The sequence below is a fragment of the Rhagoletis pomonella genome, unplaced genomic scaffold (genome assembly GCF_013731165.1).
Source record: "Rhagoletis pomonella isolate Grant_MI unplaced genomic scaffold, Rhpom_1.0 Rhpom_scaffold_00010, whole genome shotgun sequence".
Lineage (NCBI taxonomy): Eukaryota > Metazoa > Arthropoda > Insecta > Diptera > Tephritidae > Rhagoletis > Rhagoletis pomonella.
This window is the reverse complement of record NW_023458564.1, coordinates 12,662,179-12,684,167: the sequence shown is the minus strand read 5'-3', so window position 1 is coordinate 12,684,167 and position 21,989 is coordinate 12,662,179. Positions and strand designations below refer to the sequence as shown.

The window sequence follows — 21,989 nt, the reverse complement described above, 5'->3', positions numbered from 1 at the left end:
CAGTACTGGTTCGCGATAAATCTCTTTTGCATGCAAGCAACTGGCGAATTTAACATGGCGATGTCCTAGGAAGTGTCAATTGCCCCCCGCTGCACCCCTTTTTCGATAGTTCCGAACTAGTCCTAAATTCTATAGTTCCGAACCAGTTCTAAAATCGACGGACGAAACAAAAAAGTATCATGATTTTTCAATCTTTTCGGTTCTTCCGTGTGCGATTTTACATTATTTTCATTGAAACGTATTTTCAATTTGAAATTAAATTTGTTTGAATGATTGTAAGAAATGTACGTTTACATACCTTGCTGTAGCTGACTGGTTATTGGTTAGATTCCAGACGGCCCCAAGATGTTAATATGTTAACACAAAGCATTGTTTTGTATTACCAAACTATGAAATAGCATCTGCGAAGCACAGAATAGAAGCGTATTTGAACGAAAAAGCCGCCGAACACATATCTATGTAAAGTAAACAAGCCCACCGCTGCATCCCTTATTCAATAGTTCCGAAATAGTTCTAAATTCGACAAATAGGATCTAGTTCGTTCTGCATCCCTTTTTCTATAGTTCCGAACCAATTCTAAATTCGTCACTTTAGATATAGATTTGTAGTGAAAAAAACTGAAAAAATTAGTTTCTTAAAAGTACCACTTTACCCTTTTGGCGATAAAGACCTAGTACGGAACTAGAAATTTGATTCACTAGTCCGCGGTTTCCCTGCAGGGTATGTACACACTCACCTACCCGCTGTGAGATATGTATAAGTTGACGCGCTCTGCAAGATTTCGGGATCACATTGCGTTAAGAAATATTTTGATTGCAAGTTAGCGATCAGATTCTTAAGTACAAACAATAAGACGACGACGACCACAATGACAAGGCAGGGACACAAGAAGCCATGCTGTCTGGGAGTCCTTCTAGCAACGAAAAGTCGTAAGCCAACAGCAAGCGACTGCCTTAGCTGAAGCAGCAACAGCAAATTACCCAAAAGTTTTCGATTTTAACTGCAATGCTGAATTAATGTTGGTTATTTGGCCGGTTGGCTGTTTGGCTGTACGGCCGGTGGCACCCTACCACCACCATGCATCGCGTATTTTGAACTCGGAACCCCCTGCCTACGGCAGCCAAGCACTGAGAGCGAACAGTTCTCCTCTATTTCCTTTATTGTTACGACTGGCAAACTTGTATGTGGCATATAAAATGGCCACCAGCAAAGCCATCCGCTTGCTGATGTTTAGCTAGTGAAAAGCACAAAAACAAAAAATATAGATATGTATATACATACATAGACTGGACCGACTAACGACAACAACCAACAAAAATACAACAAAAGCAAAAAACAAAAACAATAACAACGGCAAGTGTAATCAGTGTCAGTGGCTGCCTACTTCAAATATCGAACAGCATTTGGGCGGCTGTTGGCTGTAACAAATAGTCAACAACGAGCAGCAACAGCAACAGCAACAGGAACAACAGCAAACAAAATAACCATGCATGTTAAAAGTTTGGCAAAACAAGTAACAAATAAAATAACAAGTTTCTATGCAGTTGCAACTGCAGTTGTTTATTTGTTTGCTAGCCCTTTAGTGGCATTCCCTGGAAAATTGGCAGTAACATTTGAAAACTGCGCCCACAGCTCTGCTGCTCGAAGCTTGTCTACCAGCTAAAATTAACAACCTATAACTTGAAATTGAAACTTTTAGCTGCCATCAGTGCTGTTGCAGATTTATGAGTGCACACTGGCATAATGTATATACATACATACACACATACATATGTATGTATGTGCAATACAATTCAAAGTTACTAGATCATTTGGCTCGGTTGGCAGTTACTTTGAACTTTCAGCTATCTTGGGCCTTGCCTTGTCCGCAAATAGCAGTTAACTACTATTGCGAGGTAGTACATATAAATATGTACTAGATTGCCCTCACCCGCTTCGCTGTGTGTATGAGATTTTTACTTGCTACATTGAGTAAAATTTATTTCAAGGAAACTCAATTCAAAAACAGTAGGTTAAAAAATTGTTTAACCATCTTCAAAATATTTTCAAACTAAAGCTTTCTTAAACTTCTCACTTGTCATACTTTTTCAATTAATTTATCCCCTGAACTCAATTTGAGATTTTAGATAGATGAAAACCACTTACATGTAGTTTTGAAATGAAGCCCTTTCAAAACCATTTTGACTGATACTCATATTGATATAAATCATTTAGATTATTGAATAGTTTGAATTCAACCTTTTAAATAGTTGGCAACCTTTTAAAACCCCTTTCGTCTGACACTCATATTCAAAACCATATCGTTCATACCAATCTATACTAATATATATTTTTAAAGCGTTTTTTTTTTTGAGTTCGCAAAGCTCGAGAACGTCCGAACCGATTTTTTTTTTTTTTTTGAAATTTCGAGCGCCTACTTCAGATGTCCCAAGGATTATTATAGGCTAAAGAAATGTTTGGCATATAAAGGGGGCGTGGCACCTCCCATACAAACCGAATCTTTCATACCGAATATCTCTGGAAATGTTCATGGTAGAGTACTGGAACTTCGTGTGGAGATATATGAAATTAATCTTATACTTATGGAGAAAAATCGGCTATTTAAAAAAGAGGGCGTGGCGCCGTACAAACGTGTATATAATTCATCTATAGGTATGTTTGTGAGTGAAATCCTCCTAAATGTTCAAGTTCACCCGCCAATACGAATAATCGGCAAGTTAGAAGAGGTGCCGTGAATGTCCGATTAAATCGGCTTGTTACACCATTGACTGTATCGAACTCTTGTGTGCTACGATTGGCCCAATGGATGTGTTTTTTGCCAGTATTATTATACGTTAAAGCTTCATTCGTAGACAGCAGCGTTGAGTTCTGCAGGGGTAAATGTCAAATCATCACCGATAAATCAACCGTCAGATCCCAAGCGCGCCTTTTATTGCAATAAGATCAAGTAAAAAAATAAGTTTTTACTTAAACTGCTTTCGTGAAACTTACTTTTGAGGTATTTCTGAAATAAGTCTGTGTACATATGTATATTGGATTTCTGTAGAACAATTATATGAATCCATTTTGTAATTGCCACCAACTATACTCTAAAGTTTTTGGGACAGATTCACTATAGAATCGGATCACTGTTGCCGCCAGGGAGTGAAGAGGAAATGTTCTTCAAATTTATTTCGTTGTGAGATTAACTGTTCTATGAAATGCTGCACAATTAGAGAATTTCAAGAACTTCTTCACGGCTATAAGGCTTCCGTTAGGTTATTTAAGGCGGCAAACGACCACTAAACCATAATCTTAGCCGGTGAGCGTGCCAATGGAAATCGTAAACGCGAATTGTTGGCGAAAATGTTGGGCCAAAAGTTCCAATAAAAAAATTATAATTTTTAATAATAATAATAATAATAATTATACTTTAATAATATTAATAAAAATAATAATAATTACTAAAAAAATTTTTTAAATCGGACAATAACCACGCCCACATCCCATATAACGGTAATTTAGAGAAATACGAAATCTTCGATAAATCAGTAAATACCGAAGCTAATTTATTCAAAATTGATGTTTGCAATGATTTTTTAGCACAAGATACATTCATGATAAAATTTTGGAGAATGGGCGTGGCACCGCCGACCACTTATGATCACATATACATATGTATCTCGGTAACCGTTCGACCAATATGTACCAAACTCGGTTTGATTATTGTGCTTGCCACATAAAAGCAAAACTTTGAAATTTATTGAAATCAGACCAAAATTACGGCCGCTTTTCATATAACGGTAAATTTCAGTTAAGCTTGAAACTTCGATATTTCGAAATTTAAGAACGCTAATTTACACAAAATTTATACTAACCACAATCCCTTGAAAAGAAATAGCATTATTATGGAATTTTGGAAAATGGGTTTGAAATAGGGATGCACCCCAGCTTACCATGTAGCGGTAGTTTTCGGAAAGGTGAATAAAAAACTATATTTGCTACTTGCGCCGTTTATACTAACGTTTAAACATACCTGCGCTGGAGAAAAGTTGACTAGTCACAGCCTTAAGGTATTAAAAAAAAGATATTACCACTATGGCTCTATTATGGTTATTATTATTACGGGTCAAATACTCCGCGACCTCTCCATGATCTATTGTGCATGGATCCCCGACTTCTATAGGGGAAGGTTTTTTAATTAAGCCTAGCACTTCCACGGCCTTTTTATTCAAAATTTCAAACTGATTGGGTGTAGCTACTAATGTGTAATTTTACTAATGGGATAGCAAAGAAAGCAGTGGTAGTACTCCTGGATCGTTTCGAGGTCATCTCTGCCTTACGGGGCAATTCTGGCTAGGATATTCAAATTTCCTTCATAAGGCAAATGAAAGACAGATGGCAAGATAGCTCGAAAGACTTTTGTTGTTCTAGCAAAAATGTCTTAGAAAAGGAGCTCTCTCATTCACCACTCGTGTTAAAAAGCTGAAAGAAGGATGAAAGCATGCCGTTCAAAACATCCTTGTTCGAGTCATGGTCAGCGGATTTTATTTTTCTGGTTTTTAATTAAATTTCATTTCTTTTTTAATTAATTTAGAAGAAAGACATTTTATTTTAGTTATTTTTTTCCTTTATTTCCATTTTTTTATTTAAATTTCTTTTATTTATTACTTTTGATTTTTTAAACAGAAAAATATGCATATATTTAATGAAGGATAGATAAATCCTTTGGCTTTTCTCAGCTATGGACATTCTATTCTGTGACTGTTGAATATTTTGTCTATCCAATTATTAATGATCCCATTTATGTGTTCTTTGGTGAGCTAACAAAAGGGTTTTTGGCTATGAAATACTGCGGTATCTCTTTGTTTCGCTTTTTGTTTCTTTACTATTCGACATAAAGCAGATATATTTCAGGAATCTGCCTCTTCTGAGGCATTCTATTGCGTGAATCTTCGCTTCAAGGATGGTGGAGTAGCTACCCATTGGTATCGATTTTTTGAAGGTCGGCCCAAGTATGCCAGCTTGAGTTTTTACGTTTTCCACTTTAGATACATCTTTGCACCATACCATCCCATTAGGTTTAGCATATGGTTTCCCAGCATTCCAGAGAGCTCGATATGCAATGAGCACCTAAAATTTTCTAGAGATTTCTAGTTCATTTGATATTCTTCCTTCACCCGGTAAGGACTTTTGGGTCTTAGTACCTATTAAAACGCAGGCGAAAACTTAATGAAATTCTGCTCGTTTAACAAAATTAAGTTTTGTTTAAAAAAATGTGTCTTGGCATTCCCAATATCACGGCAATAAATATGAATTCCACTTACGTTTGCCCGATGCTCACTGGGTTAATCGAAATGAAAATGTGTGGGTGCACGCACACGTGTATGCAGCTTGCCCTTTGGCAACAAATGCAATTCTACCTTCGGGTGGCGGATGTGTGTGTGTGTGTGCGTTGGTTTGCAAAGAACTGACAGGAGGGTTGGGGGCGTCGTAAAATATATCGAGCGGATGTAGTGGCAGTACACAATAGTTAAGATATTGCATTACACCGAAGCTATGCGAGTGTATATATATATATGTATATAGCAGCAATTCGGTTTGAACTTGATAGCTCGAAATTGGCCAGTTTAGTTACAAAAGTTGCACATTTTGTGCTGAAACCGGAAATTAGTATTACACAAACAAATGTGCATACTTATTGTTGTACATATTTAGTATATACATACATACATACATACATACGTATATACAAATGAGCGCCAGCATGCAATACTTATCTTCAAATCCTGTTAAATATGTTTACATGCAATGCACATACACACGCATACACATACACCCGCATAGTGAGCCGATATAAACCAGATGCTAACGGTATTTTTCTCTGCAGCATCCGTTATTGTATGGAGTGTGTCGTCTGTGTTATCTATCTATGTATCTAGTATTAGTTTCAATTCCTCTGCACTTGGATTTCCACTTGTGTTTGGGTGTGTATGCACATACATATACATATACATATACCTACATCAACACGAATGAATGTATTTTTGGGCATGTGGCTTGTGACACTTTGCGGCTGGTTGTCGGTAAGGTCAACACTAAATGGGCGTTTTTAGCAACGGCAACAGCATTTCAAGCCTATATTTAGGCGTTTGAAAATTATGTTGATTAAAAGCATTTCCAGAATCATTGAAATTTATGCGCGTCTGTATGGCTTCGTATACATGCAGACTACGAAATTAGGTGTAGGGCCCCTGCAGGAAATGTATCTAAGTATAAGTTAACTTGAAGTTGGTTAGGAAGGAACTAAAAGGTTACTATTATCTGTATATTTTCTTTGAGAAGCTATAACTATATTTCTATGGCGATATGCGCGAATTAACCAAGGGTGGTTACCTCTGCTTTAGATGTCAACTAACTACTTTTAAGCACAAAATATCAACAAGAAAAACCATCACCCTAATTCATAAAAAATGAAGACCACTTTAACTGGTTTATAAATAAAAAATTTGTATGAAGATGTAACTTTATAGCCTTATTTAAATCTATTTCATTTTTTATGAATTAAAGCCATACATTTTGTTCCATATTTTTACTTCTTTATTAATTTTCTTTATTTAGTATTACCTATTTGTTTACATATTCTGCTATAGGTGGTCACGCATTCAAATTCCGCCACACAAAACTGCAAAATTTTTTCATTTTATTAGTGCTGAATTCGAAAAAGTATTTGTGAAGTGCAGAAAAAAACTCTGAATTTAAAGCTAACGGGTGATTTTTTTGAGGTTAGGATTTTCATGCATTAGTATTTGACAGATCACGTGGGATTTCAGACATGGTGTCAAAGAGAAAGATGCTCAGTATGCTTTGACATTTCATCATGAATAGACTTACTAACGAGCAACGCTTGCAAATCATTGAATTTTATTACCAAAATCAGTGTTCGGTTCGAAATGTGTTTCGCGCGTCCGATTTATGGTCTACATAATCGACCAAGTGAGCAAACAATTAATGCGATTGTGACCAAGTTTCGCACTCAGTTTACTTTATTGGACATTAAACCAACCACACGAATGCGTACAGTGCGTACAGAAGAGAATATTGCGTCTGTTTCTGAGAAATGTCCGTGAAATGTCGATTCGTCGCCGTTCGCAGCAATTGGGTTTGCGAAACACATTTCGAACCGAACACTGATTTTGGTAATAAAATTCAATGATTTGCAAGCGTTGCTCGTTAGTAAGTCTATTCATGATGAAATGTCAAAGCATACTGAGCATCTTTCTCTTTGACACCATGTCTGAAATCCCACGTGATCTGTCAAATACTAATGCATGAAAATCCTAACCTCAAAAAAATCACCCTTTAGTTTTAAGTTAGCTTTTTTTACTTGTACTTAACATGTTATATATTTTATAGATATCCCGCGAAAATGCTTACTAAAAGCCTTCTATTTTTTATCAATTGATAATTTTTTTCTGCAGGGTCTGCATATATATGTATGGATGTGTGCAAGCGTAAGTGTATGCGTATTACCAATTTGGCCACCGCTCACGTATGCCCCCATTTCGCCAACGTCAACTGTTCGACGCGATTACTTTCCGAGCTATGCTGCAATCGACATAGAAAATAAGGTCGCCGGAATGCTAACCCGCGTGCCGATAGCTGGCACAAGGACAACATAAAAATGGAATGGTTAGCGAAAAAGCATATGTATAGTCAGTAAAAATGTTATAATGAAAACGCAGCACATGCAATTCACATAAATTTTGCAACGCCAAAAGCGCTTCACAGTAAATGAGTTTGAAAATTTTCAATTAACTTTTTGTTTTTCGCATTTTTCGTATCCATTTTATTTTCTATTAAAATCGTAAAACGTCAAAATTTGTTGATATGCATACGTAGATACATATGTGTGTGTGTATATACGCTAAACAGAAATTCATTAGACCGTCATTAATATCGTTTAGAGAATTTATATTAACCCAAGGGGGTATTCAATCGCCATGAGTGTGGTATTTGTATAGAAAAAAGTTTATTTCTTTTATATCGGAAAATTCAGAGTTGTTTCTTCTGCTATTCGTAGGACATCTGTAGTTTAGGTTTAACATGGGATGCGTTAGGTTCCAGGTTAAATGCAGTCCGAGCCCCACGAAGCTCAAAAGCTTAACGGATTAATTCAGACTTGGGCGACCTACTAAACCTACCAGAATACACAACTTAACCCCGCAACTAGTCAGATTTGCTTTTCCGCCATCATCAACCTCCAACACTGCCTCCCTAACCGGAGAATAGCTTCACCATGTTGCCACTATTAGCCTACATTCATTCTGCTCGTCTCGCTAATCTCCCAGGTTTTACTAGCCTTACTCGGGAGTAAACTGCAGCCCGGGGCTGAAGGCATGCAGTATTATTCCTTTTCCGGTTTTCTACCCCCGATCGAGTTGCTTTGCGAGCCACATTCTTCCTTGCAAATCTCACCAGCTGTACGATCTTACATGTGCATTTGGCCGGTCTTTTGGCCTTGTTCGTCTCACCGGCTGTGCTTATCTAGTCAACGAACACACTCCAGGGGCATCTGTTCGACGCGGTGCCAAGTTTTAAGTCTCTGGTAAGACTTCGAAAGCCGTAGACATTTCTACCAGTTGAGCCTCCACCGACTCGGGACTGGTAGCCTTTGACTGGGGTAGACGGGGTCGTCAAGCCCGTACCCTGGAAACACCCACGCCCCCTGTCTCCCCTCCTGTTTTCTCAAACCGGGTTTGGACCATCTAAGGCACAGTTACCCGTAGGACAAAAAAAACCCTGCTCAGATATATTTTACGGAAAGTCTATGAACTTACTTAACATTTTTGTCTAAATTAATAATAACAATTGTACGCCGACTCCGAACTACGATTGCTTTTTCGTAAGAGTATGTTTTTCATGCCGAATACACTCCGAGGTTTTTCATGTCGATGGACGACTGCTGATGGGAAAAATTTTCTTTTAATGTTAGTCGTTATTGCATGGCTGTGACTGGCAAGAGCTTGTCATGGCGGTATCAGTAAAACCCCTTTTCAGGAAATACTTGCCAGCGACATGATTGGCTAACTACTCCAGCTATGTATGATTTTTTAGGATAGAGTCAGTCCAGGCACTGCTAAAAAGTATCACAGTTAAGGAAACCTACCCAACACCAAAAGCGATTATCTCAAGAGGAGCTATTATTATGTAGCCAGTGCAGCTCTAAGCAGATTCAGGTCAACCTATCCTGTGCCCGTGAAGATTACCCTTTTAAAGCTGTCGCATGACAGATACTGTCTTGGTGCTGTCAACGCAAGCGTACTAGAGAAAATTATCTAGCACCTGAACTGGTTACCCAAGTCAAGATACTGCGTGATAGTGCCAGTACCGGCAGAATAGATTATAGATTTATAAAAGGTATTTCCATGACAGAAACTGGTTTCGCTCTGACAAGAAAATCTCAGTTACGGTAATCTAGCCAGTTTCTAGACGGAATCAGCGCTTTGTCTAGAGAGCTTCTGGCCGAGTATATATGCATGCATATTAGGTATGTATATCAGCTTCGTTACTCAAAGGCTATTTATTTTAATAAATTCGATCTTCTTGGTTGAAAATTTTGAGGTAATTGTTAGTACGGACTCATCGAATGCCAAAAGCAGTATCCCACCTATTGCTAAGCAACCCACTGTTATCAAGGATGTCTCTAGCGTCTACATTTTGAGCTGACAACGCGACATCTTTTACTACATTGTTTAGCCCAGAAAGAGTCATTGTGCCATAGGAAATTGCAAAAAGTTTTAGTAAACCTGAATTCCAAAGATTTAAATGTTCAACTGGTTTTTTTATTAAGCAATGTTTTTTTGAGTTTTTTAACTCGGTTTGTTTGTTTGGAGGTATGAAAAAAAAGTAAAGCCTAAAGGTTTTTTTATTGTAAGGCTGCACTGTTAGAGAAAAATTAAAGATGTCACGGCCTGGAGACGATAAAACGCTTCAAAATTTTTTAATTGAGCACTAATGATAGAAACTAGTGAACCCGCACGGCGTTAAAATGCCCAAGATAGAATTTAAAAAACCTACAAACAATTCCAAATATTAGTAAGGTATAAGCGATTCTAGTGTCATATTTATTCTAAATCCGTGTAGCCGTTTCGCATAGTAGGTTTTTAATGTTATCAAATTTTAAACTTGTACAATGTTTAATTTATTTGGAAGTGACTTGCAAAACCTACCTTAAAGCCTTTTTAAGCCATTATCGACTGATATCCATCCTTTAAAAATTCAATTAACTTAAAATTCAATGAACAACAATTAAGTAATTTGCATACAACTTATAGAATACGTGGAAACCCTCCTAAATATATTTTAGAAATATAGCCTTTTCAACCCCATTACGATTGACACCCATATTTTAATAATTTGTTTGACTTTCTAAATATTTGGAGTATTTGAACAGGTGGCAACCTTCAAAAAATATTTCTAGTGTTCAAACTAAAGTTGTCTTAACAAATTTTAAATCACATATTTGAATTAGGTAATTGCCCTAATTTAAGTGAGTTTGATTTTTTAAACAGGTGGCAACTCTCCTACATATATTTCAGAAATAAAGCCTTTTCAAAATCATTTCGATGACATCCATCTTTTAATAATTCGTCCAACTTCTTAAATAAATTGAATGTCACTTTATAATCAGGTGGCAACGTTCTTCAAACATTCTAAATGTTCAAACTCAAGTTTTTCTAACACCCTTTCGCTTCATATTTCAACTAACTTGCTTAAAAGTTAATTAATCTGACTTTTTAAATAGGTGGCACCCCTCTTCAAAAGTAGTTTCGCGCTAAGATATTCTTAAATATTTTTCCTCTAACATTGCGACACGTATTTTAATTAACTGATGAATTAGTTGAATTTTATTTTTTAAACATGTGGCTACCCCGCTAAATACCTCAAAAGTATTATTAATGTTTAAACTAAAGACTTCTTAACACTCTTTCTTTTGATATCCAAATTTTGACATTTCATATATCTTTTGGATACGTTAACAAAATTCGACATTTCAAGCAGGTGGCAACTCACTTCAAAAAATTTAATTTGACACTCTACTTTTGGAAATCGAGCGAACGGTGCTGATCTTTTATCCTGAACAAAAAATCCCCTCGCGTATTTTATATATACATATGACATAGGGCTATATAGGGAAAATATAAACTAGAAATGAAATTTTAAAATCGCTAAAGTAGTAACTAAAGATCTGATTAGGGCACCTTAACGTAACTTAGAGGCTATCACTTAAAAATTGTCTTAAATTAATATTGCTTACATTTGAATGGGCGAAACTTAACGTAACTAAATGCCACGTCGAAATCTGTTTCATTTTGATTTTCTATGTTCTAAGTTACGTTAAGTTAAGTTAAGTTGCCATAATCGGACCTTACGAAATATGAAGTTTTGTACTTTTTTGTCACGGGTTGGACATGACGAGTCGTAGTTATTTTACCCCGTAATATAATTGAAATGCTTAATTTAGTTCAATACAATGTGGGTGCTCTGTGGCGAAAGAGGATCGAGACATTAGTTCACCACTTGCAAAAAAATAATAATAATAATCATTTTGTAAATGGAACACAAAAGTGAACTTATTCAATACCCCCAGGTGTAAGTAGATACGTTTGCGCTTGCTTACCTAAGCGTAGTATGGTGGTGAGTCAATTGAAGAGCAAAAGCAAAGTACACGTCAAGTTCAAAAACTTTCTGAATTAATTCACTTTTAGCTTAATTATTGGTAGCTTCAACGAGACGGCTATCATTGTGAAGGCCAATGCAACTGATGTCATTTGGAAGTGATTTGCAACGGAATAATCAACCTACGTCACTGCAATTCGTTCACTCCTTGAAAACGAAATATGTTATCAAAAACTAAATTATTATATTAAAAAGCATAACCGAATGTACAATAAGGTGGTCCAAAAAAAGGCTAACGTCGGAATTTGAATACTCTCAGCCACTGGGATTAATCTTTACCGAAAAAAAAAATATAGCACCGTTTTTTTATTTTGAAATCAAAAAAATATTTAGAGGTCACGGAAAGCGCTCAAAGTTTTCCATGTATTATACATGAAAAAAGGGAAATTTTTCATAGAAATGTTATAGAATTTCTGAGAATTGCAATGGTATCAGAGTCTTAGTGGTTTGTCAAAAAAGCTACCGCGTGGCTGTACAAAATCGAATGAATCTCTTTATTTTCTAAGATGGCGCTCCACTTGTACAAAACGGTTATTGACATAATGAGTAATAATAAAACTAGTATACAAACAAACGAGTAATGAGTCTTAAGGTCTAGTTACAGTTTCATCTTAACAACTAACTCTTAAGGTCTAGGTACAGTGTGTAAGTATAAGCACATGCCTACTCTACTACTGTTTCCTACAGAATCTATATGTTTCGCCCGGAAAATTCTCTTTCTCTGCAAGAGACTTTCAATAATAAAAACAAAAATTTTGGGACCAAAAATTTCTTATTGGTCCCCCGAAAATCCCAAAAATGCAATGGGGGGACCCAAAAAAAAATTTTTGGTATTTAAAAATAGTATAATAAACAAATGAGTATTATTATTGCAAAACTGCTGAAGAGAAATACATAGATTAACCCGATAGAAAATTAATGACTTTCAAGAAATCTATACCTTCATATATATCTATCTGCATACATATATATCAAATAAAAAATGTAAATTCTACAATGGAGCCCCGTCCACATGAGTTAAAAATACACCCGCCACCATTCCGTGAGTTCCCAGCCTTGCACGAGGGCACCCATCCTGGTTGGGATCTTATTTAGAGTCGGTGCCTGGCCATCCGCTTACAATAGGCATGAGTCCTACGCAAAACCACAAATAGGCACAACCACGGATATATGGATTGGTTACCGCATCTCTGCCGTGGGCTGTCCATGTTGGCCAGGAAGAGTCCGCTTTTTGGGTATTCGTACGAAAACGCACGTATGTATGTATACATATGTGTATTTTAAAAAGGCAAGAGCAGCATATTTACGCCAAAAGTTATAAAGCATGTCTTCAGTAGACTTAAGATCTTCAGGCCTTTTAATATGATAGCGTTCTAGCTGAAACTTCTGGAGCGATTGGGTGATTTTCCCTTACGGCCTTGACCACGATGAGATTCTGCGCCCTCGACGTGTTAAGATACCAACACCAGAATTCTTTCTGCTTCAACTTATTCGTCGTATTAGTATCGATAAACAAAGTCTGAGATACTCTATATAAAATTTATTTTTTTTTTTAATTTGCTTAATTTAGAAATCTACTATTCTTGCCATATAAATAATCTTTCAAATCTAACACATTCATATTTAAACTATTTTTGCCATCGCTTTTTTACATTAAAAAAAAAACTTACTTATTCCCCAATTTTTGTTTTCTCTAATTACAGGGAAGTTCTTCCACAGTACCACCACCGCGTACCGCCTTTCCTGGTGCCCCACCACCAACTTCTGCGGTCGCTTTAAAGGGGGCCCCCAGGCCAGCTATGACTAGTCCAGCAGCAGCAGGCGGCTTAGCAGGTGCTCCGTATCGCGGTGCCAGTTGGACTCCACAAGGTTACGCTCCAGCTGCTGCTGCAGCGGCTGCTGCTGTCGCCCAACAAGCCTACAGATATACAGCTCCATTGCCGCAACCGGCATACGCAGCCTATACACCACATACAGCTACAACACCAGCAACAACTACGGTGAGTTACAAATTTAAATTTACTAACTACAAAATTAAAAGATACAAAAAATATCAACTCAAATAAGACCAAATTAGTTTTCGATTATTGTAAGCTTGTATGTCAACGTTGTGAAGGAATCGAGACATTTGTAATGTTTCTAAGCCTAGATATAATGTTGCGCAACATTAACCCTGTATAAACGTAAAACTTAAATATTGTAAATGCGCTTTTAATTAAACTTATACTTTCAGAGCTTTTAGAGCTTACATAACCATTTGCTTTTGTATGCACTTATATTGCATAACTTACTTACGTTGCCACTGCGCGTGGTCCCTACAAAGCTACGTTCGTAAATATTAAAAATCACTTCAGTGAAAAAAGCCATGTGCTACCAAGCCAACAAATAAAAAAAAAAATTGTGAGCAAATTTCAGTTCAGCTGAAGTTATGGCATCGTGGCAAGCTGGCGTCGACCAAAACAAGCCATTGCTGGTTGTACAATATATTAAAAAAGTTTGCGCAACACCCACGCACGCACGCACGTAAATATAAATGACGCAGCGAAGCAATTTCTCAATCTCACCAACAGCGGCATCGTAATCATAGCAGCGTTTAAAGAAAAAGTTGTAATATATATTTTTTTAATCAACAATACCTAATGGTATGAGGCCATCTTTCGAATCGAAGAGTAATATGTTCGTGCTTATGTTTTAAGCATAAAAAATGTTGTTAAACATGAAGATGTGTATGGAGTATCAATTAGATTTTAGTACAGTTTTTTTTGGCCGCAGTTGCGCCCAAAGCCTGAAGCTCGGTGTGACGTTATGATTTCGAGTGCAACATAAAAGATAGTGCATAATTTATATCACGGAAAAAAAAATTTGTTTTAGTTATTATTATAATTAAAAAAAAAGTAGCTTATTATCTCGGAGTTCCAGAACATGGTCAATATGCTGGGTTTCAACTAATTTGGATATTTCGATAATAAAAAAAATATCTTTAAAATCTATAGTTTTTAATTTTTGACGTAGAATACGTCTTACCTTAAGGTATGGGGGTTATGTTCAAATGTTGTAGTTGTAATTTTTAGAGCTTCACAAAAACGCTTATTGCACGAGAACTAATAAAGCGATTTCAAAGAAAAGCATGGCGTTTCAAAGATAAAATTCCAAACCTGTCAACAGATTCATTTTTGTAAATAACCAATTCGGTTTCTGTCGTAAAAACAACGGTAAACATTGCCTTATTTTGGGGTCAATTTTGAGCCTTTAAAGTGCTCTAGCAACTTATTGTTGGCATATATAACTTTCATTTTCGGGATATAGGTTCTTTGGAGCAGGAGAAGTATTATCGGGTACAAATTTTATATAAATTTAACAAATATTGAGCATTTTAAGGCAAAAAATTGTTGAAAAAATTTGCAAATTTTTTTCATTACCAAAATGCTCGAAAACCGCTCGAATGATTTTGTTTTTGTTTTCTTTAATCAAAAATTCAAGAGTTTTCCTTTCGTTTGGTGTATGGGAAGTATTGGTTGATATCTTCTATATATGTTTATTTTATTCAAATATATGGGCATAAATGATTTTCCATACAAAATCACCTCGTCATCATTTTGCAAACACGTGCATATGTTGGAAGTGTGGGAAGGAGACAAAAAGTATGTATGCGTATGTAATGCGGCTTTTGATAAACAGAGACGCGCTATTTATAACCTAATCACAGCGTGTGTACATATGTAAATACATACATACGTACATATGTTGATTGCAGTTAATGTGGATCTGTTTCTATTTTTAGTAATCTGCATATGTATGTCTATACATACATATGTACATACATATTATATATGTACATACATATATGAACACATGTATGCATAATACGCGAAGACTTTTCGAAGTGAAACAACATTTAGAAAAAGTCCTATCCAAGAATAAAAGTAAAGGTGAGGACGTACATAGATAAAGAAAAGGATAAAGGCCAAGGTAAAAATAAACACAAAAACAAAGTTGAGTAAAGATAGAGGCAAACATGAAGACCAAGGTAAATTTAAACACTTTACTTATATGTATAAGTGCAAAGGTGAAGGGGAATATGTATATGAAGAATATGATAAACATAAAAATAAAAACAAAGACAAATATAAAGAAAAAGATGCGGATGAGGATACCGATAAAAGTATAGATGAAGATAGAGGAAGAAAGATTAAAATAAAGGTAGTTGTAGAGAAAAGGATATAGATAAAGGCACAGAGACTCAATCTCGGAACTATTTCGGGATTTTAGAGATTTTGGGTAATCTCGAGACTTATCGATACTTTGTCGGTTTTGTTATCGATATTTTGATTGATTTTTTTATCGAAACCTTTTCTGATTTTGTTATCGATATTTTTGTAGATTTTGTTGTCGATATTTTAATCGAATCTGGCATCGATATTTTTATAGATCTTTTTATTGATTTTGTTAACGATTTTGCTATCGATATTATCGCTTTCGTGATCGATATTTTTATCGTTTTTATTATCGATATTGTTACTGATTTTGCTATCGACATTTTCAGAACTCATCGATATAATGATCGATATTGTTATCGATATTTTTTATCGGTTTTGTTACCGATTATTTTGTCGAGTTTGCTATCGATTTTTCATCGTTTTTTTTATCGATTTTGTTATCGACTTATAATCGGTTTTGTTATCGATTTTGTTATCGATTTTGTAATCGATTCTTTGATAGATTTTGTAATCGATTTAGTTATCGATTTTGCTGTCGATATTATTATCGATATTTTTATAGATGTTTCTATCGATTTTGCTATCGATATTTTTTTTCTTATAGTGTGCTTTCGTTTTTGACTTGGATATGCTCTTAACCATAGCACGTATTCTACGTTTAAATTTATCGGCTGTATCTCCGATACAGCCTGCAGACCAAGACGTAGGCGCTGGACTGTTCCTTTTTTTATAGGCGAAAATTGTTTTCAAAATTTATAAAGCTTTCAGCCGCCCTCTTCAAAACATATACGAATTAAACCTCTTGCCAACGTGTTTTGTTTGATATCCATATTCAATAAATTTAGTAAGACTTTTCAAAAGGTCGCACGTCTTTTAAAAATATGTTCAATATATATAATTCTTAAACACCTTTTAAAATAATTTGTTGAAAACTGTACCTGACTTTTAAGTCATATTTTTAAAATAAAGCTTTCTTGAACTAATTAGTTAATTTATTGGCAACATTGAATTTAAATTTTTAAATAGGTGGCAATTTTTTTTAAATATCTTTTCTTAAGAAAGCCTTTTATAAATCTGGTTAGTTTGGCATCAATAATGTGAATTTTTTTTTTAACTTATAATTTAAAATCTTCTTCTTATTTGGCGCTGTAACCGCCTAAGCTATTTTGGCCGAGTCCAAAACAGCACGCCAGTCATTTCTCTTCTGTGCTAACTGACGCCAATTGAAAATGCCAAGTGAAGCCAAGTCCTTCTGCACCTGGTCTTTCCAACGCAGAGGAAGCCTTCCTCTTCCTCTGTTCCCAGCATCGCGGCCCGCGTTGAATATTTTCAGAGCAGGAGCGTTTCTGTCCATCCGAACGACATGGCCAAGCCAGCGGAGCCGCTGAATTTTAATTCGCTGCACTATGTCTATATCGTTGTAAAGCTCATACAGCTCATCGTTAAATCGTCTGCGATATTCGCCATCACCAACGCGTAAAGGTCCGTAAATCTTTCGCAGAATCTTTCTCTCGAAAACTCCAAGAGCCGCCTCATCAGATGTCCATGCTTCCGCGCCATACACCAGCACAGGCATGATGAGTGACTTATAGAGTGTGATCTTTGTACGACGAGAGAGGACTTTACTTCTCAATTGCCTACTCAGCCCAAAGTAGCACTTGTTGGCAAGAGTGATTCTCCGTTGGATTTCAAGGCTGACATTATTATTGGTGTTAATGCTGGTTCCCAAATAAACGAAGTCGTCTACTTTTTCAAACTTGTAACTGTCAACGGTGACGTGGGTGCCAAGACGCGTATGCTCTGACTGTTTGTGACATTATGATTTCGAGTGCAACATAAAAGATAATGCATAATTTATATCACGGAAAAAAAATTTGTTTTAGTTATTATTATAATTAAAAAAAAAGTAGCTTATTATCTCGGAGTTCCAGAACATGGTCAATATGCTGGGTTTCAACTAATTTGCATATTTCAATAATAAAATAAATATCTTTAAAATCTATAAAGTTTTTAATTTTTTTTTATAGGCGAAAATTGTTTTCAAAATTTATAAAGCTTTCATAAACATCTTGCGTTCGTCTTCCATGTTATAATTATTAATTAAATTGAATTCAAAGTTTAAACAGGTGACTGCCCTCTTTAAAATATTAACGAAATCAACCTCTTTCCAAACTGTTTTGTTTGATATCCATATTCAATAAATTTAGTAAGACAGATATGTTCAATATAAAGAATTCTTAAACACCTTTTAAAACAATTTTATGAAGACTTTTGAAAAAACAGTATCTGACCTTTAAATCATATTTTTAAAATAAAGCTTTCTTGCACTAATTAGTTAAATTATTAGAAACATTGAATTTAAACTTTTAAATAGGTGGCAATTTTTCCTTAAAATCTTTTCTTAAAAAAGCTTTTATAAATCTGGTTCGTTTGGCATCATTATTGTGATTTTTTTTTTAAATTATAATTTAAAATAGGTTTTTCTTTTTAGACATGTGGCAGCCCTCTTTAAAAGTTTGCTATATGAATTCACTTACACACTTGTCAAACAAAATGATTTAAAATCCCTGAACTAGTGGCAATGCTCGTGAAAAAATATTTTCGATATAGAAAAGCTTTCTTAAAACCTCTACCGTTTCACCCATAACAGAATAATTTATTTAACTTGTTAACTTTTTTAACAGGTGACAACCCTCTACAAAAATACTTTACAAATATAGCTTATATTGTTAACTGAATTGATTTTAAAATAAATAAATAGGCGGCAGCTCCATTTAAAATTATTAATGAAATAAAGCTTTTTGAAACCTAACCTGTTTAATACCCAGATTAAACTGATTCTTTTAACTTGCTATTTAAATCGATTTCGACATTTTAAACAGGTGGCAGCCCTCTAAAAGAATAAGTTTGAAGTAAGTCGTTTTTGCACCCATTTCGTTAAATAACCACATTTTTGCCATATTTTTTCAGTTTATTTGATTTAAAGTATTTCAATAGGTGGCAACCTCCTAAAAACTATTTTTGGGAAAGTTTTGAAACCCCTTTCGTTTGACATACATGTTGTTGTAATATTGTATTTCACTTATTAATAAATTGATTTTAACTAGTGAAAAAGGTGGCAGCCCTTATTTCCAATATTTATGTGTTAATCCAGGCTAAACCTAAATATCAAAAGACCCCAACGATCCCAAATCTTTTTGGTTACTTACCGACATGCCACAGCGTATGAGTGGCAACAATGTCGAGTATCAATATCATCATTTCGGGCTAAGCTTACCAACTTTTAAAACGCCAGAAGGAGTAAAAATAATGGATTTTAAGAAGGACTTTGTAAGAAGACGCCTTTGCTTCAGAAGAACACCATATTCGTTTGGCGAAAAGGCCTTTTATGTATTTTATAAAATTCATTTAATTAAAAAAATCAAAGGAAGCCAATATATGGATGTGGCAAAAAACATTTAAATTAAGTAAAAACAAACGTATTCGGGAACGCTTTCTGGTAAATTCTTGCAACTTCTTGCGAGTTAGGCAACGCAATTTACTTTTGTAATTTTTAAAGAAAACATACATTTTTCATAACGTTTTCAATATACAAATTTATTCAAATGCTTGTCAAGGAGCTAACAATTCGTAAATACTTTGAAAAAAAAAAAAACCAAATGGAAAAAATTTATGCCAATGTATGTAATGATAATAAAGTTTCTTTTTCACTTCCGTACAGAATTTGAAAAAAAATTACATTTGCAATCCGGAGCTGCGATAAGTCCTTCATACGGTTCGCAAAGTTGCCATTTCACCAAAAATGCCCCTTTACGATGTTTCATGAATCGCACTAACGGCGATTTTTATGAACGTAATGCCCAACATTGTCATTAAAATATATGTCATTTAATGCTTAGTGGAAATTTTTCATTAACCCTATTTAATTAAATTTTTAAATTTTTCTTATTTTTACTTCGAAATTAACTGCTTACATACTAAATTTTTTTCTAAAAGCAGTACTGAAGGAGTGCAAAATTTTTATTAAGTTTGGAATTCCGATTTTTGGAGTTTTCATTGTAGTATTTGCCATAATTTTATATAGAGTTATTTCCAAGAGACTTCCTTGAGAAACCCTTTAGTCGAACGAGAAAGAGAGGCAGGTCATCCTTGGACTTTGCTTTCTCAAGTTAGAAAGGTGGGAGGTGTCAAGCCCCATTATTTTTTGTACCAGCCTACATTACAAATTTATTTAAAATTTTATAGATTTTCTGAGGAAAACCGTAGATCAGTATGCATTAATTGAGGAAAAATCGAATGTCGATTCTCGAATATTTTGAATCGATTCTCGGATCGAATCGGAACAAAAAAGTCGACAAAAAATCGAATCGGAAAGGCTCGATTAGTCGATCTTCGATTTAAGAACGGCATCTCTACTTTGAATGTATATACGAAAAAATTTATTAGTGCATTTTAGCTGTGTTGAAAGTTTGTGCCTTTAGTTCGTGTCATAATTTGTCACTTGTGTAAACAGCATTTAATGCACCACGATTGTAAACTGTTTACGTTTTTTTTTTGCACCAACTAAGCTAGCCCGTTTTTAAAGTAGCTGTCAAATTATGCGATAGCCGCACGGAATAGTGTGGTAAACTTTTTTCAATTATATTAATCTTTTCACGGTATGTAAATTTCTGAGTCCACTCTTTATCCCATCCACCTAAAATCGCAATATTCGTATGCAGAATGAAAACAGCAAATTCCCAAATAAAGTACCGTAAATATTTTAATCGAATTAGAGGCAGAAAATCTTAAAACAACTTGTGGTGCTCTACTAAATTAGTTGTTAATACGTTATAAAGAAAACAAATTTGAAGAGCCTTCTCACTAATTGTAAATGTGTTTGTTAATAATCTAACCGCACTTTAAACTCACATCGGTCGCACTTGAAATTAGGCCGGCTTTAACGGTAATTATGCACCTGCTCCCAATCGGTCAATTGCCTGCCATGAATACAAGTGCTTTGTTATTTGTATACATTTACTTATACATAAGTAAAATTACTTACAAATTTGTTTGGCTAAAAGCCTATATATGTATATATATACTTAGAATACATATACGCACTCAAGAATACCACGAAAAGTTAAATCAACAAACTGTACGCATAACTACAACAAATGAATACAAATTAGGAATAATTAATCTTGAGCTCACAGTGAATGTTAAGTAAGAAAAGCGCAAAAAGAGGGTGGTTAAGTGATGAAGTTAATTCCTGTTAAAAGCACCAGCCACCCACATTAGATATTCTTAACCTCAAAAAAATAATGGTAAAAAAATTACCACCGGTCGGAAAGCAGCAGGCTGCTCTATGCCACTTAAGTGTCCATTTTTATTGCCACCCTCATTTCTATATGGTAGCGTAGTATGTGTGGTTGATTGTGTGAAATTGAAGCTAATAAGCAGCGAGTGGAAATAGAAGTCGTCATTGCTCGATGTGAAGCATTAAAGAATCGGCGGCAGCGAAATGAATGAATAAATTTATTATTGTAGTTATGGAATTCTTATACCATTTCTACGAAAAGTTGTTTTTTTTTCATACAAAAATACATGGAAGACTTTGAGCGACCTCTAAATATTTTTTGATTTCAAAATAAAAAAATAGGGTTGTACTTTTTTTCGATATAGAAAAATCCTAGGGGGTGAGAGCATTAGAATTCCAACATAACTGTTTTTGGACCACCGTAATATACACAGTCGGCCTATGATTTTAGGTATATGTAATACTACCAACTTAATAACAAAGTTATTATAACGAAAAGTAAAAAAAGAACTACTTTTAACATTCGAAAAAATATAAGTATGTACATTAGGCTGCATCACCAAAAAAGTTGCGGGATCACAAAATTTATTGCATTTAAAATTGGGTTATTCAAAAATAAATATTGAAAATTTCCAACGATATTCAAGGATAAATCTTTAAAAGGATATTTTCAATACTTATTCATCCTGGTGCACCCGAAAATTAAATTATATTTTATTCTACATCTTTTGAATATTTTTTTTATCCAATCA

At 34.9% G+C, this 21,989-nt stretch overlaps 1 protein-coding gene across 6 annotated transcripts in view; it reads left to right on the top strand.

The window, feature by feature from the left end:
* The first annotated feature begins 13,426 nt into the window (after positions 1-13,426).
* LOC118746066 (protein alan shepard) overlaps positions 13,427-21,989 on the top strand; it is a 342,147-nt gene continuing 333,584 nt past the window's right edge. For all 6 annotated transcript variants that reach the window (XM_036479813.1, XM_036479807.1, XM_036479805.1 and 3 more), the window contains exon 1: positions 13,427-13,721. In XM_036479813.1, coding sequence (XP_036335706.1) covers positions 13,521-13,721 — 201 coding nt within the window. In that variant the 5' untranslated portion in view covers positions 13,427-13,520. The remainder of the gene's footprint in view (positions 13,722-21,989) is intronic.